Raw genomic sequence first — 20,761 nt, 5'->3', positions numbered from 1 at the left:
AGAATTTTTAAAGTAAATTCAATTTTTTTTTTATTATTTAATACAGTGGTTCTCAAACTTTTTTCATCAAGTACCACCTAAAATGTGCAGTATTGAAATACAGTTGCATAGTAGGCCCAATAAAGCAGCTACAACCCTGCACAGTTAAAAAAACGTAGCAGATTACCTCAAAAATATAGGCTATGTGTTATATATGGCATATTATATACATAATTTTGATACATTTTTAAATGTGTGTAGCATGTACATGACATATTTCATTCCTTTGCGTACCGCTAGAAAGAAGGCTGCGTACCACTAGTACACGTACCACAGTTTGAGAACCACTGATTAAATAGATTTGATTTTAATAGAATTTTACATTTGTAAAACATTTAACCAAATAAAATTTGCATGATGTAATATTAAATCATTCAATGATGATTTTCCTTATGATGTTAGTTTAAAAATATGACAAAAATATTTCTCCGTGATATCTTAAAGTACAGATGTCTGACGCCGTTTATGTGGATTTATATAATAAACATGGCGTCGGCATTTGATATAAAATCGCTCTGTGTAGGCCTAAGTTAACTTTAACAAGCAGGTCCAAGTGTAATTGTTAGTCAACTGATAACGTATACAATACAGTATTACATAATGATCAAATTAAAATGTCTTTAGTATTTATTGTGTAAAGCTTGACTGAGCAAGTTAATATGCTAATAGTAGCTAACGCTTCGTTCTTTTTGGCAGAGAAGGAAACATCTGACGTGTTTTAATTAAGTTTCTCACTTCAGCGCCCAGATATTTGTGGATGTCAAAGCAGCGGTCCATGAAGATCCGATCCGATATGCCAAACAGTTCTCCTACAGCAGATAATTAATTCCACATCTGAATAACTGCTATTTGATTTGTTTGTTATGTTATGCATAAAAAGGTCAAGGATTCTGTTTTCCCTTCACGTCGTTACATACTGCGACGTTGTGATTGTCTGTATACAAACAACACTTACGGTTTATCTATGTTGAAGTCTGTCGAGTGTTTTCTGCATCAAATGGGCTCTCAAAGCAAGATATTTCACATCTGCCTTCGAATATTCGACGCAAAACCATTTTAGAGTGGCTTGCTTATGCGCTGCTGCCACCTGGTGGATACAATCTAACGTGAAGGAAGAAACTTCTGAGCATTTTGTGATGATATCAGCACTCTAGCTTTATTTCTTTCAGTTTTATGCTTTTAAAGCAACTTTAAAGCTTTTTAAAGACAAAAAATAGTATAATAATAATTCAGTCATTGCTATTTAATACCTGAGCAATAAAGTCTCATTCTTCATTGTACATACTTCAGAATTGCTGATGCTTCTGGACAGGCAGTTTGCTTTACGTATTAAATAGAATAATATAACAGAAACACACAGAAAGAGGCAGTGGCTTGTGAATCATAAAGTTGCAACAGCAGGCCATTAGAGGATCCTGGAAATGAAAAAAAAAAAAAAAAAACATACAGTAATAAAAACATGTTGACTTAGGATGTACATTGTTTCACTCTGAAACTGCTAGCTAATTTCACAAATAAACAGCAAATTACATTAAATATGAAACAAACTGGCTGATATTTAAATGTAGTAAATGCAATAAGGTGTTTATTGGTTTGTTTGTTTATTAATAATAAACAGCAAACCGGATTTGTCATATAAAAGTAATATTCCCGCAGGAGTTCAGTGGATTTTCTTTTTAAAATTATATACATGCACAGTGCTCAGCATAAATGAGTACACACCTTTCCGAAAATTAATATTCTTATTCATTTCTCTGTGAATATAGCCAATAAGTTTTGGTTAAAAAAAGCCATTAAATAACACAGTTATATACATAAAATAATAATTTAATCAGCTAAGATTTCTAGGAACAGAAAAATAATACCTTTAAACCTTTTATACCTTCAAATGAGTTATTGCAATAAAAAAATAAATGTAAACTACAAATAATTAACCAAATTTGATATTATTTTAATGTTTCTTCTGATGTTTCCTGTTTATTAATATGTTATTTAATATTTTCCCTAAACATAAATTTGGGTGTACAGATTTTTGGACTGTGATCTTGTTTTTTTTTTTTTTTTTTTTTTGTAAGATTTCAATTTGGTCCTGACAAATCTAATGTATATACACAAATATATTATTGTAAAGCATCCTACAGTAAATATTCATTTAAAAAAAGAAATCAGTGAGGGTTGTACTTATGTTTGCTGAGCATTATGTGTAGCTATATATGGCATTTATATTATAGATTACTGCACCACAGTTTAAGGATTAAATAGTTTAGTGTGGCTTTTTGTGACTTAAATGAGTACAAATAACACATTTATGTCAAATTAAAGCATAATTCTAACCTGCATTTACAAATATATAAACTAATGTGATCATACAACATTTATTTATAAATTTAATTAAAGATATTCTGACAAATGCAAAATAGACAACGAATAAAAAGAATAAAAGTTATTTAAAATGTTATCAAACTATCCTCGTTTCAAATATGCTGAGCCAGATGTTCTAATATATAAACAGTGACACTGAATGACACTTCTGTAATTCATGAGAGGGGGGGGGGGGGGGTGTATGACACTCATTATTTATTTTTGCACAGTTCTTCAGGACAAAATTTTATTATTCCATCCTAAATATATTTATGTTTTATTATTTAAATCTTCAAAAAAATGTTACGTGGAATATAAATAAATGACACTTTGCACATTTTTGTGCTGCCATCCCACAATTCCTGACTCACCTCAGCCCTTCATAGCACATACAGCTCCAAAAGATACTCCTTGGGCACAATTCCGATGACCCCTTTCATCTCTCCCACCCACCAGCCGAACATGTCGTACTCCTGTAGAAACACAGGAAAAACCAATAACCGGCATTCATTAAACTCACTCACTGTTGAGCCCAATCAGAGCAGAGACACAATCAGCGAGGTCAAACCTCACAGGTCAGAGCTCTGGGGAATCAAAAGCGTCAATATCTATAGTTCATTTCGAGCTTTCGCCTCATTTCTTCTCCTACTGTCTTCCTCGGTACATCCCCTACCCCCCCAAATCCAAGCCTCTCTCTCCAAGGCCAATTCAAGGACACAAGGCCCGTAGGAACTATAAAGATTACACAAGAGAACATGAACGGGCGATATATTTCCTATGAAGCACAACAGATCTGTGAGACCGAGGACAGAGTCTATTTTTTTGCGTAGAGGGAGACAGATCAGCTCACGAAAGAGATAACCATAAAGATAAGAAGAAGATAAGATACGTCCATCCGTCTCTCCTTCTTTATTCCATAATTGCAAACAGATCACACAGTTCATGTCGTTCAGTTCAAAGCCACTGAACCTGCGTTTTCTCCACATCCGTAATACGGCTGTGTTTCTCATAGATACAGGATAAACTGTGGGGTTACAGAGAGGCAGATCTGTCAGGATGTATTGTGATCAATTAAAAAGCAAAAAAAAAAAAAAAGATAATACAATGAATGGAGAGTGGTCTGAGATGGACAATGAATGCACAAAAATACACTTCTTAGCAGACCTTTGGTGAGTTGAGCTGTGGACAAGGAGGTGCAGGAGGGTCTATAAGAAACTATAACATTCCTAAGAAATGTTATATTATAAATGTAAAACTGTTGATATTACAGGCTTAATAAGTTTTATCCTCTAAATATCAAGAACATCTTTGAAAGTTTGTGTATTCCAATGACAGTATAAAGCAGGGGTTCCCAAACTTTTTCATATATGGGCCAAACTATACCAAACTATATTAGATTAAAGCTGCCATGGGTAATTCCCTGATTTATTTTATATATTTTTAAACTAAATAGAAATTATTACTTTAAATCATATTAACTAATGCAGGATAACTTTTTAAGTGCTAACTCATTGCAATAAAAAAAATCCCATTTAAAACACAGTGCAGTTCAATGCTGAATACACTAGTACATTTAAACAAAACCTGATTTAATTTACACCATTTAATTGAAACATTTCATTTCAGTTAGCTTTTTTAAAAATAATAATAAAATCCATAGTAAATAAACCAATAAATAAATATGAAATATTTTAACATTTAATTAAAAATTACATAAATTTGACAATAAAAGTTACAAGATATAATTTATTTAAATGTTAATTATTATTATTATTATTATTATTATTATTATTATTATTATTATTATTATTATTATTATTTTTATTATTTTTATTATAAGCAATTATTCAGATATTCTGTGAACTTAGTAACTATTTTAAGACAATCATTTCAGTATAAAATAATATAATATGATATAATATAATATAGAATATAATATAATACGATACAAGACAAGACAATATAATATAATACAATATAATAAAAATGCAAAAACTCACCAAAACAAGGCTTTAATTCAAAATAGAGTTTAAAATGACATGATCTGTCTATAATCCAACCATCCAATTTAAGGCTCAACAAAAAAAATGTATAACTTTGTAAAACAGTTATGAAAATCAATATACTAAATTTCAATAGAAGAGTATTATTACAAAAAATACTTTTAATTGTTCATCACACTTCATTTGCTAAATAAAAGTTTTTAATAATAAAATATCATTAAAAAAGGTACTGTATTAAGACACAAATTCAAAACCTCGCTTATTACAAAAAATGTATTAAGGCAAAAGTCATAAAGACTTAAGCTGCTTTTTTTTAAAGAGACAGTTCATCCAGAAACAAAATAAAATGTTCTTTCTTCTGCTGAAGACGAATGAAGATACACTGAAGAATAGTGTAAAGCAGCAGCCACTTGTAGCATCCTACTAGGGATGTCAATGGCTGCTGGTTTCCAATATTTTTCAGAATATCTTGTATTGTGTTCAACAGAAGAAAGAATTTCACAAACGTTTACAACCACACTGTAAAAAAAAGTTGACTCAACTTTTAAGTTTAAGGCAACAAACTTCAGGACATCTTTGAGTTTACTTAAGTTTATTTAAACATATCCTGAAGATTGTTGCCTTAAAAGTAAGTTGAGTCATTTTTCTTCATAGTGCACTGGAGTGAGAGGAAATGTTAAATTCGGGGTGGAGTATCCCAACAAAGTGTTCATTTTTGAAGTTCAAGACTTCATTTTTGTTCAGAAAATTTTTTGTTTTTAAATTTATTTAATTAATGTTACGCAAAAAATACAAAATTATTTTAATTAGTTACAGTAATTGTTGCACTTTGTCTTTGTAGGGCAGTCTATAAAAGGACCTAAGTGAGGACCTCACCAAGCAAAAGCCTCATGCGAAACTGCAACCTCAGCTCTGTTTTCCTTAGAGTTCCCACAGTCTCTCATTTGTTGCACTTGAAAAGACTGATCAGCTACAGCGAAACCCTGAAACATCTCAATCCAGGGTATTCTGGCTGACATTTATAGGCTTTTTTCTCTCCGACATTCAAGTCTTTGATCTCCACAAAGCTGACAAGACACTCACTGCTCGTCTACCTTCATCCTTCACCTCACTGTTCAAAAAAAGATGCCTTTGCGAAGAGCAATGAGGTTTGAATCATACCCCATCTGAAGTTAAATATGAAGTTTGTGGGCCCCTACTTGACCCCGGCAGCCTAAGTGATTCCTGCTGTATAATGTATAGTGCTCGACTCCGGCCAGCAAACCTCTTACTGGCTGTGCGCTCATATCTGTCTATAAAACACAGGTCTGGTTATGCAGCTGCTGACAGCCGCCACAGACACACACATACACACACACTGTAATGGAGAGGGCCTCTACAATGCAGACTGTCCTCAGTGTGTTCTGTCCTCTGACCAGGACTAAAAAGAAAAGGAAGCAATTAAAAACTCTGCTGAAAGACCACAGAGTTAAAGTGCCGTATAATAAAAATATGAATATACATGGGTAGTTAATAATAGTAATAATATTTAGTAGATAAAAATTATATACCATGAGGCTCAAACACAACTGTTTCCTCCTACTCATGTAAATCTTATGAAAGTAAAATCCCAGAGAAAAACAGGCCAATCAAAACAGACTGTTAAATTGAACATGTGAGCATTAATAAGCATGCCCCAGGCTGTTTGATTGGCCACAATGTTTTCTAGTGAGATTACAACAATGATCATTGTCCCCTTTATTAGTAAGTATATCTTTACTTATTCTAAAAGTAAAATACCATTTATGCGGGACTCTTATTTTAAAAGCGGGAGGGCAGGGAGACACGCCCACTATGCCGCATCTTTAAGCTGCAGTTACACTATAGTTTGTGTGTGCGAAATTCTGTCGTATGGGGCTGCGAAAAGCGTCGGGATTAAACAAGCTTATTAGACATTTTTAAAAGCGAGCGATTGCTCCATGTTTTAAATTTTTGTCCAGAGAGGTCCTGTTTTGATACTCGATTGTTCTCACGCAGTCAAGTGATGCGATTTCGCAGGTCAGAGTTCAAGCTTGAACTTTGCACCGCATGCAACCTGCAAAACTTGACGTATGACCTCGCGTTTCCGGTCTGACGCATTCGCGTGCGTATGAATGGAAGTCTATGGGAGGAAAAGCCCAGTGTGACCGCAGCTTTACATGTTTTTTTTTTTATATACTTACAGAAGCCAATGTTTCGAAGAGTAAAAGACGTGGCATGGTGGGTGCTATTTATTTACTTGTGTAAATGTGTGTAAATTTATATTTATTCAGTTTTAAATTAATTTCAGTAATATTATTGACTAATATGAAAATGTTCATGTGATTTATGTACAACGACTTGCTTTGTATATCAAAAAAAGTTAATCAAATTGGATTTGCATTGTAAATATTAAATAAAAATTAAAAAGGTATTATTTTTTATTTCATACATAAAGTTTTTTGTTATGATACTCCCAAAATCATTCCACATAAATCCACAGATTATTTTACAAAATTACAAGAAATAGTAAAAAGTGTCCACAGATTCTGTCTGGGCCTCGATGGGATTTAAGAAGCAGGTCTTAGCCAACCATCTGGTCTTAACGCAAAATGCAGGATATACAGATTTTAAAATTGTTCAGCACCAGCCAAAAAAACAGGTATAAGGCCTGTTTAACTCAATCTTTTGTTAATGTAAAGATTCTTGGCACAAAAAAAAAACACATTTAAGCTGCAAAGTATAAATATTCAATGCACATTTATGTATCATGTCATCACTTAGCACTACCTGTAAAAGTGAAAAGATGCCAACATATTTAATAAAAATCCTCTGTTCATGCAAAGGTTGATATTAATTTCTGGCTACGTTAAAGCTTTGAAATACTGTACAACTCTAAATACATCTCTGTTGGTGTCTTTTGTTGAGTATATTTATAATTTAGCCTATCTACAACACAACTGGCTTTAGGATATCTCACTCCTTCTAGCTGAAATAAACCTCTCGACCACCTTTTTTGATTTAATGCATCTACTTAGGTTAGCTGCAGGGAATTAGAACAGAGCTCATGAAGATTCATGAAAACCTCATTCTAGGAGTAATTTCTGGAGCTATAAATGAGCATATAAAACTGTTTCTGAAGGATTTTTGAACTTGTCTACTACCTAGATATCAGAGAACAATTGATTTTTTTTTTTAACAATGCACTCTTTGGCACCTTTAAATAAATCTTTGACTATCTGTAATGTTGTGAATATAGATTTTTGAAGATGTTTTATTTATTTAAACTGTTGTCAATTAATTAAATAGGTTAGAAAGTACAATTATATTCATTCAACTTCAAAAATTCACATTCATTCTAAGAGTATTACCACAATAAATGACTATGTTGGTGATGTTTATGTACAAATATTTATTTAATTACACTTTAGTTCTCACAGAATATCCTCAGTGATTATTTGAATGTTTTATCTAAATTATATTTTAAGAATAATTTACTAACAACTTAAATATATATATATATATATATATCCCCCTAGAGAGAGACCCCATAATGGACCCTTAGTATGTGGTTAAAAACCCCCAAAAGCTATTAATAAAACATTCATGATTTTGTAAATGCTTTTCCTGATAATGATTAATAAGCCATTACTTGAGATATATTTATTTATTTATTTACTTAAGTTATTATATTTAAGTTATTATTAGTAGTATACATAGTTATTAGTAGTTAAATCATTATTAGTTTTATTTTATTAACCCTAACAGAGTAAATAAATGTATTATACAGTATATACCATCCATTAAATTTTAAGAAGGCAGTCCACTGGAAAACTCATATTTGTAAGTTTTAAGAATTAAGTGGAGAAAAGAGTTTTTCAACCATAAAAACAAAAAAATATACAGTATATAGCTTTTAGTTTTTGTGTATGTTTCTATGATTTACATCTAACTTTTCATGAAGCGTAATTACATATATTTATGTAATTTTAAACGTTTACCAATCTATGGACACCAACATGGGACACACACATTTTGGACACACATCATTTTAAATGTACACACATATAAAGGATAGTAAAAAGTGTAAAAAAAAAAAAAAAAATATATATATATATATATATATATATATATATATATATATATATATATATATATATATATATATATATATATATATAGATATATATTAATTCAAAAAATTTTACCGATCTCAAACTTAATCAATACAGTATTTCCTCAGTATTTTCACTGCATGTAAACTAAATAGATAAAAATAGAAAGGTACGCACACCTCACCCCACATCGATTTACTACAAATATATACTGCGGTTGTCCAGTCTGTGTGAAATGAGACAGGAAGTACACATGTGAAAGGGTGAAGAGGAAGCTTCCTGTCGCCTCCTTTGATACACACACACCTCATTGACAGAACAGCGCCTGGTGCCGTGTGTGCAGCAAACAATCTGTGCATGTGCATTAGAAGGCGAGTGTGACAAATAAGTCTGCAACAGGAAAGCAATGCAGACCTCACACTCCGCCTACATGCCCACACACACACACACACACACACACACACACACACACACACACACACACACACACACACACACACACACACACACACACACACACACACACACACACACACACACACACACACACACACACACACACACACACACACACACACACACACACACACACACACACACACACACAGCCTGTCCGTCTAAGGAAATCAACAAGTTGCACAGACTTGCTAAATCAGAAAATGAACTTAAAGTATTCTTAATTATGATGCATAATCTAATTTATAATTAGCCTAGTTAACCTGGTTAAACCTTTAAAAGTCACTTTAAGCTGTCACTTTATTACTGTCTTCATGGCAAAGATAAAATTAATCAGTTATTAGAAATTAGTTATTAAAACTTTTATGTTTAGAAATGTGTTGAAAAAATCTTCTCTCCGGTAAACTGGGGGAAAAATAAAAAGGGGGGCTCATAATTCTGACTTCAACTGTATATGCACAAAATAGCTTCCTAATAAAAATATAAGCTTAAAAGATTTGTGAGGGGTGTACTTAAATATGCTGAGCACTGTTTGACTGCAGAGTCTGTTCCCTCAAAAATCCACCAAAACTCATCATCACTTACATATATATCATGAAGTCAGAATTATTAGCCCCTTTTGATCCCCAAATGATGTTTAACAGAGCAATGAAATGTTCACAGTATGTCTGATAGGAGAAAGTCTTATTTGTTTTATTTCAGCTAGAATAAATGCAGTTATTAATTTTTTAAAAACATTTTTGGGACAAAATTATTAGCCCCTTTAAGCAATTTTTTTTTCTATAATCTACAGAACAAACCATCATTATACAATAACTTGACTAATTACCCTAACCTGCCTAGTTCACCTTATTAACCTTATTAAGCATTTAAATGTCACTTTAAGCAGTGTCTTGAAAAATATTAAGTAAAATATTATTTACTGTCATCATGGCAAAGATAAAATAAATCTGTTATTAGAAATTAGTTTTTAAAACTATTAAGCTTAGAAATGTGCTGAAACAATCTTCCCTCTATTAAACAGAAATTGGGGAAAAAATAAACAGGGGCGCTAATAATTCAGGGGGGCTAATAATTCTGACTTCAACTGTATATATATATATATATATATATATATATATATATATATATATATATATATATATATATATATATATATATATATATATATGTATCACATATATGTATCACATATATGTATCACATATATGTATGTATATATATAGGATTTGTGTAAAAATATTTTTATGCCTATTAGTAAAGCTATTATATAAGACATTTTATAGCCTTTTTTTAACATGAAAAAATGGATCCAATTGTATTTGCAGTGAAAACCTTAAATAAATTTTTTTAATTTTTTTAAACATGATACATTTTCAACTGCCATGCACACATAATCAATCTGCATGAATCTGCTCACATTTTTACAACAGAAAAAATAATAATAATAAAAAATAAAATAAATCCATTCAGATACAGTTTGCACATATTGGTGCCTAAAAAGATCCTTCCCCAGTGACAGCTTTTGCAGGTTTATTTCTCAGAATGTATAAGATGGATAATTTAACCACTTCATGATACAAACACGAATATTACACCACTCAACTGAAACGATGTGAGTCTTTGAGGTTTACAATACTGTTGGACTCCAGACGGACCATGTGACGCTCTATTTTGACCAAGCATCATTTACAGCACACACTGGCCTGCTTTGAAAGGACGAGAGCATGGTGTGTGTGTGTGTGTGTGTGTGTGTGTGTGTGTGTGATTTAGGGCCCTGACACCTCCCCCTGGTCTGATGGTCAATACCCTTTGAGAGCCGCGGAGGGTCTGGACAGGGGGGTAAATGGAGGGGGGTGTTAGACCTGCAGCTGCTGCATGGCCAAGGGGAAGGAGGCAGGCCACTAATAGCCCCACTGGCTTGTTCCCCAGACTGTTCTGAATGGCCTGTGAGCCACAGCTGGACACTAAACCCACACCAGCTTTACGGTCATCCGTGAGCCTGACTGAGCGAAGGGGGAAGGGGGCTATGCTACAAAAGAGCGCCTACAATATTCATGGTAAACCAAGCCTTGCAGTGCCCATAAAATGGCTCAAATACGACACAGCATCATTGGACTGTGTTTCCCAGCATCGTTTTGGCAGCATGCTGGGTTTATGCTTATCTCTTTTATGCTGTGCGGCATATTTCATGTATAATTCATATGTGCAATGTTATTTAATGGTGTGTTTCTTGTATAAAAATATTTTTATACTTTAAGTAAACAGAAATGTATTTTTATCATTTATAGAATGAGAGAGAAATGGATAAAAAAATGAGAAATGGATAAAATATTCATTTTCAAAATTGGCAAGATTGTACTCAATTATGCTTGGTTTAGGATCAGTAAGATAAATTTATGGGGGGTTTTTTGTAAAGAAATGCAACAAAATAATACCTTCATTCTATAATATTATAAATATAAGTAAAATATTTATTATGTTTCGTTCTAATTATCAGCGAATCCTTAAAATAACTTACAGAAATGTTTGAGCAGCAAATTAGCTTATTACAATGATTTCTAAAGAATTATGTGACACTAAAGACTTTAGTAAAGCTCAGATAAAAACTCAGCTTTGACATCCAAAAAACAAACTGTATTTTAAAATATTATTTAAAAAATAACTTCATTAGGCTATTATCAAATATGATATTTTGCAGAATTGGTGTAAGATTAAAAATCTTACAATTTTAAATCTTTTGCACACACTGAAAAACAATTCGTAACTTAATATATTGTTTTTTAAGGTATGTGGTTGTAAACAATTTAAATAGACTGAATTTAAACTTTAAATTTAAAATTTAGTAATGTTCAACTTAATTTGTTTGTTTAAATTGAGCTTATATAAATAGTTTGCAGCGACGCAGTGGTGCAGTAAGTAGTGCTGTCGCCTCACAGCAAGAAGGTTGCTGGTTCGAGTCTTGGCTCAGTTGGCGTTTCTGTGTGGAGTTTGCATGTTCTCCTTGCGTTCGCGTGGGTTTCCTCCGGGTGCTCTGGTTTTCCCCACAGTCCAAAGACATGCGGTACAGGTGAATTGAGTAGGCTAAATTGTTCGTAGTGTAAGAGTGTGTGGATGTTTCACAGAGATGGGTTGCACCTGGAAGGGCATCCGCTGCGTAAAAACCTGCTGGTTAAGTTGGCGGTTTATTCCGCTGTGGCAATCCCGGACTAATAAAGGGACTAAGCCAACAAGAAAATGAATGAATGAATGAATGAATGAATGAATTGTTTGCTACAATCTGCCATGAACCATTTTTTTTTAGTGCAGGAAACACAACACGTCAAAAGTTTGGGATCAGTATATGATTTTAAAATGTTGTAATTCTCCAGCTTATCAAGGCAGCATGTATTTAATCAAACATACAGTACAACTTGTGAAATGTTATTGCACTGTTTAAGAGTAGTTTATAATTTAATTTGATAATTTATTCAAATGATTTTAAGATACATTTTCAGCTTCATTACTTCAGTCTTCAGTCACATGATCCTTTAGAAATCACTCTAATATTAATCATTATTATTATTATTATTATTATTATTATTATTGTTGTTGTTGTTGTTATTATTATTGGTAATAGTGATAAAAGTAATAATGACTGGAATGACAATTTCATTTGAAACAACAAAAAGAAAGCTGTTCTTTGCAAATTTAATAAATATTTTAAAAAAAATGTATGTTTATGGACAGAATAATTTTCTTTAAAATATAAAAACATTAAAAAAAATAACTTTTGACCGGTAGTGTGTTTGTGTATACATATAACCCTTCATTTATATATGAATAATAAATACATGCATATATATATATATATATATATATATATATATATATATATATATATATATATATATATATATATATATATATATATATATATATATATATATATATATATATAAAGCAAAACAACAATTGTGACTTCCTAAAGGCAAATGTTCTTATAAAGGCCACCATACTTATTCTAGCCACTAGATGTCAGACTTGCTCTTAAAAACGCAGTCACCCCTGGATCCCATTCAGACCATATTCTGTCATTTTCTGACAGCCTGCTGACTTTTACCAGAATGAGATAATTTCCCCATTGGCATGCTTTATACATCCATTACAAATTATAGATTTTTAGCCACTGGTGAAATTGGGATGTCATCTCTATTTCTCCTGAAGATACTTTAATTTACCACTGTCTGCACGTTCTCTAGTAAAATGAATATAAATAAATTGGGTAGAATTATGGAAAGCTGCATTCAGCAGTTCTTTCTGTCAGCTTCTTTTCTGTGTAATCACTTCTGGAGATCTTAATGCGTCGCAATAATAAATGACATTATACAGTCATTGCTAGGCCATTTTCTCAGTATTTCTGTTTTTTGAAACTTCAGACTTTCAAACAGTTTTTAAATAGAGTCAAATGTCTAATCCTGGTAAACAATACATTTGCGGAAAGCTTATCAGGGATTCTGCAGGTTTCACCAAATTAAATTTAAGACTTTAAGAGAATTTAAGGCCATTACGAATGAAATTTTAGAAATGTTATTTTTTTCAAATATCCTAGTTATAAAAGATTTTCACTTTCCCCATCAAAAATGATTAAAATTGTATATATTTATTCAGTTATTCATTCATTTTCTTTTTAGACTAGTCCTTTTATTAATCCAGGGTCGCCACAGCGGAATGAACAGCCAACTTATCCAGCACGTTTTTTACGCAGCAGATGCCCTTCCAGCAGCAACACATCTATGGGAAACATCCACACACATTCATACACACTCATACACTATACAGACAATTTAGCCTACCCAATTCACCTGTACCGCATGTCTTTGGACTGTGGGGGAAACCGAAGGAAACCCACGCGAACGTAGGGAGAACATGCAAACTCCACAAAGAAACGCCAACCGACCCAAGTGAGGCTCAAACCAGCGAACCTTCTTGCTGTAATAATAATAATAATAATAATAATAATAATAATAATAATAATAATAATAATAATAATAATAATAATAATAATAATAATAATTTTTTGTTAATATATTTTTATTTTTATATATATATAAAAATTATTTATCTATTTACAAATTACCCTTACCAAAAATAGAACAAAACATAGCTGTCAATCATTTCAGTCTACAATAACAATAATTAAATAATAAAAATAGGTCAGGTCAGTATACGTTGTGTCTCTAGTAAAATGAATATAAATAAATTGGGTAAAATTAAGGAAAGCTGTTTTCAGCAGTTCTTTCTGACAGCTTCTTTTCTGTTTAATCACTTCTGGAGATTTTAATGTGTCATAATAGATGCCACCATACAGTCATTTCGGCCATTTTTAGCCAAATTCCAGCGTTCTTAAAAATCTCAGATGAAGCTGTCAGGCTACTCGAAAGTCTCACAATTGCTGAACACAGAGAAGACCAAGTTAAAACCACTAGTCTGTGGCAGACGATCACATACTGCATATAAGTAGGTAATAATATATTGTAATGAAATATTCACTGTAGAGCGCTATGCCATTACACAACTCAGCAGTTCTGTCACTGACAGTTCTAATAAAATCATAAAATAAAATGCAACTTATTATGGCACCAAATATTTTTACCCAAAGCCACGTAACTTAGATTTAGTTTATTTTTACAATATTGTCGGTTAAGAATTTTAAAAATGGCAATCTCTCACTCTTAAAGCCTGACCAATAACAGCTCACGATCCAGTAACAGACTGTTTCCATAACACTGAGATGCTAGAATCAAACACCCATGCAAAGGTCAATGAGCATACAGTATTTCTTTATCCTATCTTTTAATGTATTCAAAAACATGTTCAAAGTTCAATTTAAACTCTTCCTGGTGCTTCTTCCATAATGAGTATTTTTAATTACTCTATTAAAATTCACTTTAATATGTAGGAGAGATATAAAAGTAAAAAACATTATAATGTCAAGACAGTATATGCTCCAGATCACAAGAAAAACACTTTCTATTCTAAAACTTCACAAAATGTATTCTGTGTAAAATGAAAGATTTTATGATTATATAAGATTATAACACATACTACAGCCAGACACATTCTTCATTTAGTCTTTTTTATATTTTGCAGAAGAAGGTCACTAATACAGCAATATGACTGTCAATAAATAATGGCAACAAATTGTGGAAAATATCCATTTTACTATAGTTTTAGTTTCTTTAGGGTCTTTACTTTCTTTTCTTGTAATGTATTACACAAACCACACAGCTTCACTACTTTTAAAATACTCGCCTATAAAGTTAGCAAAAGAGGCTGACCTTTACAACTTCATGTCAAGGTCAGTAAATCTCTTAAAATATCAGACCGTTTGACATCATGACTAGGCAAGGTTAGCTCAGGTCTTAAATTGTCATGTGGTGCAACCCTTAAAATCTTAAAATAACTCATCCTAAAGAATTTATTATATAGTGAGCATCATTTCTAATTTTACTTTAAAGCACACACACACACTTCAGATAATTACATGTTCTGGATAGCATCTCATGAATTCATTCAATTCATTAGACAGTTTTTTTGTAGTATATTTCTTAATTAATCTAAACTAGAGTGTACACAGGAATCAGAGAGTGGAATATAGTACGCTTTAGAACCTTTTAAGACTCTTCCTATACATTTTAAGACCTTAAAACCACTTTTCAACCGGAAACACTAGCAAGATTTTAACTTACAGTAAATTTACTACAGCTTAAAGTAAGAAGTGAATCCAAAACTAAAACATCAATCATATACTGAATAAAAATCTATTCAATCTAGCTAATTCAGCAGGTTGGCTGCAAGAAATAATGGTGGTTACTGCAGTAAACAAAGCATCATGATGTCAAATCTAGCAGGATTTTATTGATTGCATAAACTACACTGCATCCTGATATTTGCAGATTTAATTTAGGCAAATGTTAACATTCAACCACACATTGCATAAACAAATATTTTGTAATATTGAATACCTTGCAAAAGTATTTAAGACTTTTTAATACCTTTTAAGGGCCTTTAATTTCTCTACATTGATGTATTAAACTTTAATACTTTTTAAGACCCTGCATACACCCTGTAACCATTCTAGCCATCTAGATTTTTGAAAGAAACAAACTTGTTTGCTATATCACATGATGTTGAAGCTTTCCCTGAAAATGGAATAAAAGGATGAATACACTGCCAAATTTACAAGTTACACAGAAGCACCTCTGAGGCAGCATTTAGCCTCAGAGAGTGTTTAATGTTGCTCAGAGGTGGCATTAATGCATTTACACAGCAATTGCTCCTTTACACAGTACTTTGACACTAGAGGCTGAATGAGGTACTGTAGGTCAAACCAGGCATGATTTAATCTGGCACTGCAAATTTACACAGAATTCTGAGCTCTGTAAAGCCACCTCATTTATAATGTTTTGGCATGTGTATTAAACTCTAAAGTAGGCCTGACGTCATTGACCCACAAAGGTCCTTACAGTTATTCATTAACACAGCAGAACAGAGATGATATGAAAATACTATGATACTGTAAAACCCAATAAGTTAAGGTAACTCAAACCATTTGAGGATGCCAATTACAACAAACCACAGTGTACTGTGAACTTACTCCATTTGAGTAAACAAAGCAATTTGAGCACAGTAAAACCCAATAAAAAAAGGGAACCCAAACCAACTGAGTACTGTAAAATCCAATAAGTTAAGGCAACTCAAACCATTGAGTTAAAAAAGTAATCTGTGAACTTATTCCATTTAAGTTGGCGTAATGACGTATTTAATTAACTTATTACCTTCAACACTAAGTTCAAAACTCTTTTCAAATGAGTAAATAAAGATAAAGATAAAGTTAGCTGTTGGATTTTACCGTGTACTTAAAAATTATGGGTTGTTTAACCCAATTTTCAGTCAAACAAAAACAAACCCAACTGCTTGGTCACATTTTTGCCATATTTGTGACCCTGGACCACAAAAAGTCTTATGTCACACAGGTATATTTTAGCAATAGTCCCAAAAAACATTTTATCTGTCAAAATAATAGATTTTTGTGTAATGCAAAAACATAACGCAAATATTAAGTAAGTAATAAGACCATGTTCTATGGGGATATTTTGTAAATTTCCTACTATAAATATATATACACCAGGTGTCTAATTTATAATATGTATTGCAGAGAACATTATTTTGACAACTTTAAAAGTAATTTTCTCATATATATATATATATATATATATATATATATATATATATATATATATATATATATATATATATATATATATATATATATATATATATATGTATATATTAACGCTCAGACTTTCAAACAGTTTTCAAATAGTCAAAATGTCCAATCCTGATAAAGTACACGTTAACAGAAAGGTATCAGGGTTTCTGCAGGTTTCACCAAGAGAAATTTAAAACTTTTTAAGACATTTTAAAGACCATTATGAATGAAGTTTTAGGCTCTTACAGGGCTAAATGAATGCTAAATATTGTTTTTAGAATGTCCCTGTCATAAAATATTTTGACTTGACCTATCAAAAAATGATTCAGATTTCATGAATTTATATTATAATACAATAATAATTTGTTTTAACATGTTTTTATTTATTTTTTAATATATCAATTTATAGGGCTGGGCAATTAATCATTCAGAACCTATAATCAATCTAATTTTTCCAGGCCCATTTTTTTTCGATTGCTATCCTAACAGTGTGTGGACTGTGGAGTCACATGACCCTGCTCTGTTAAGGGTGATTAAAACTTATTCTATTATGTTTTATACTTATTATATTATTCTGATATTATACTTCTGCGAAGCACACACGTACGGTGCGGCGCATCTTTCTCATACCCATGCACCTCTCAAAGAAATGTAACAACACGTCACAATGCTGCGTAGTGCAAGCTTTGTGACTGGTCAGTTTGGTAGCAGTGATGAGGTGGGAGTGCGGAGAGCGGTGTTTTAGGCCATGTATTTTAATTTCAGTTGTTCCAGCGCTGATGTTCAATAAATAATCAGAGACAATAGATAAAGTGTGTTTACAACTATTTTAAATTCAAGTAACGCACCCTACATTCAAAAATTTCACTTGCAATAAGTAAGCATATTTACTATTCAAAACTTGTCAGTGAACTATGAGGGCAAAAACACAAAATTAATAAATAAAATAATCGTTCATTAATCGTAATCAAGTAAAAAAAGCTTTATTGATATTGGGATTGTTGGTGATTGGATGGCTGTTAACTGCCAGATTGCATAGCTTTACATGAACAAAGGAAAATTAAGACCTGTTGATAAAAGATTTATGACCTACAACAAAACATTTCAGTAGATTTAAGACTTTTCAAGGCCTAAAATTTAGGCTTTAAGATTTAAGACATTTTAAGATTTTTTAAGACCCCACAGATACCCTGGTTTCTTCATTCAAACTTTAGATAATGCATAAATACAATTGTCCAAAAGTTGACACTTATCACGCTTATCTGGTTTTATAGTCCAGGGTCACATTTGACCCAATATTAGGTTGAACAACCAAGCATTTGTTTTACAACCAAGTGCAACGTCAACATCTCTTTAGCTAAAAACAAATGTATGTGTCTGATTTAAAGGTTCCACTTCATTCTCTGTAGGGCAAAGGTGTTGAGCAGACAAACCACAAGATACTGAGTTAATTTCTGGAAACGAAGCAGCCCAAGCTGTTTTAAGTAGCCCTAAGAGGTATTGAGCTAATTCTGTTAGCCAGGTACAAACCCCATGGGCAGAACCCAGATCCGCAAAGCCTGCTTTTGCATCGAGGCTGACAGGTAAGGGAAGTTTTTAACCGAAGTCACTTCTACGCCACACCTGGTACGAATAGAGAGGTGGATTCAGCATTTCCTGAGAACACAGACTACCATTACAGCCATAAATAGTGACTGGCGAAGAAGTGTATGGGCTAAAGGTCTGTGTGAGGCTGCCCTCACTAAACATGGCATTGAAATGTCCACACACACACACAAGCTCTGAGAAACACATGTGTGGTGGGCAGACAAGGAGAGAGGTGACAGAATGCCAATGGCTGCCAACCTGCCCTGCTCAGGGCCAAGAGCACTAAAATGGTTTCCGCCGTGACAGGACTAATCCCATCAGTGCGCACAGAGAGGGTTTCTAAGCCTCCACATTAAGAAAAACACCACTGTGGAGCATATGAGATGGTGAAACTAAGTTTTGACTCGTGTACATAAACCAGACGATGCAGCATATTTATTTAAGTTGTTTTGTGCGGATTCATGTTTTCTGCTGATGTTTGAAAGGGCAGAGTAACAAACATTACCACATGTTCTATTATTTCTGTCCTTGATCACATGGGTTGTGACAACTGGGGCGAGTCTAGAAGTTTCCAAGTTCTTGTCTTACCTTGCTGAGAATGTAGATGGTGTCTCCTCTTTTAAAAGACAGCTCATCGGGCTGATCTCCAATGCAATCCCATAAGCCCTGGAAGTAGTTTGCATAGTCTGTGCTTTTGTTGACTGCTGCTGCAGAGAAGAGATGATAGAAGATTAGATAACTTGCTACAGCTATATGCGTGCTGGATAAGTTGGCGGTTCATTCCACTGTGGCAACCCCGTATTAATAAAGGGACTAAGCCAAAAAGAAAATGAATGAATGAATGAATGTCTGATAATGTTTTTTCTTCTGGGGAAAGTCTTATTTGTTGCATTTAGTCTAAAATAAAAAAAGTTTTTTAAAAACCATTTTAATGACAAACTTATATTAATTATAACTAGCCCCTTTAAGCTAATTTTTTTGATAGTCTACAGAACAAACCATCATTATATAATAACTTGCCTAATTACCCTAACCTGCCTAGTTAACCTAATTAACCTAGTTAAGCCTTTAAATGTCACTTTAAGCTGTATAGAAATGTCTTGAAAAATATCTAGTAAAATATTATTTACTGTCATCATGACAAGGATAAAATAAATCAGTTATTAGAAATGAGTTATTAAAACTATTATGCTTAGAAATGTCTTGCCTAGTCAAAAATCTTCTCTCCGTTAAACAGAAATTGGGGGGAAAAAGGTGGGCTAATAATTCTGACTTCAACTGTATATACACTGTTGAAGTCAGATTTATTAGCCCCCCCTTTGATTTTTTTGCTCTTTTTTAAATATTTCTTAAATGATGTTTAATAGAGCAAAGACATTTTCACAGTATGTCTGATAATATTTTTTTTTTCTGGAGAAAGTCTTGTTTTATTTCAAGTAGAATAAAAGCAGTTATTATTTATAAAAAAATAAAAAATAAAAAATTTAAGGACAAAATTATTAGCCCCTTTAGCCTTTTTTTAAGTGTACAAAACAAACTATTATTTTACAATAACTTGCTTAATTACCCTAAACTGCCTAGTTAACCTAATTAACCTGGTTAAGCCTTTAAATGTCACTTTAAGCTGTAAAGAAGTGTCTTGAAAAAATCTAGTCAAATATTATTTACTGTCATCATGGCAAAGCTAAAATATATCAGTAATTAGAAATGAGTTATTAAAACTACTATGTTTAGAAATGTGTTAAAAAAAATATTCTCTCTACTAACCAGAAATTGGGGGGAAAAAATAATTTTTTAATTTCTATGTAAAATAGCTTAAACATACATCTATATACATACATACATATATACATACATACATACATACATACATACATACATATATATATACATACATACATACATACATACACATATATATATATATATTTATATATATATATACATAT

General features: G+C 32.2%; 1 protein-coding gene across 2 annotated transcripts in view; it reads right to left on the bottom strand.

Annotated features, from left to right (window-relative positions):
• Positions 1-1,168: 1,168 nt before the first annotated feature.
• The window catches only part of skap2 (src kinase associated phosphoprotein 2), a 46,646-nt gene continuing 27,053 nt past the window's right edge, over positions 1,169-20,761 (bottom strand). Inside the window, exons 11-13 of one of the 2 annotated variants that reach the window (XM_087285312.1) lie at positions 19,401-19,516; positions 2,772-2,873; positions 1,169-1,454 (exon numbers count right to left, since the gene is read on the bottom strand). In XM_087285312.1, coding sequence (XP_087141438.1) covers positions 2,781-2,873; positions 19,401-19,516 — 209 coding nt within the window. In that variant the 3' untranslated portion in view covers positions 1,169-1,454; positions 2,772-2,780. Of the gene's footprint in view, positions 1,455-2,771; positions 2,874-19,400; positions 19,520-20,761 lie in introns of both variants that reach the window. The other variant, NM_200628.1, reaches the window with a different exon arrangement.

Source organism: Danio rerio, chromosome 16, assembly GCF_052040795.2.
Source record: "Danio rerio strain M-AB ecotype USA chromosome 16, GRCz13ab, whole genome shotgun sequence".
Classification (NCBI taxonomy): Eukaryota; Metazoa; Chordata; class Actinopteri; order Cypriniformes; family Danionidae; genus Danio; species Danio rerio.
Note: the sequence above shows the minus strand (reverse complement) of the source record. Positions and strands in the feature narration are given on the sequence as shown.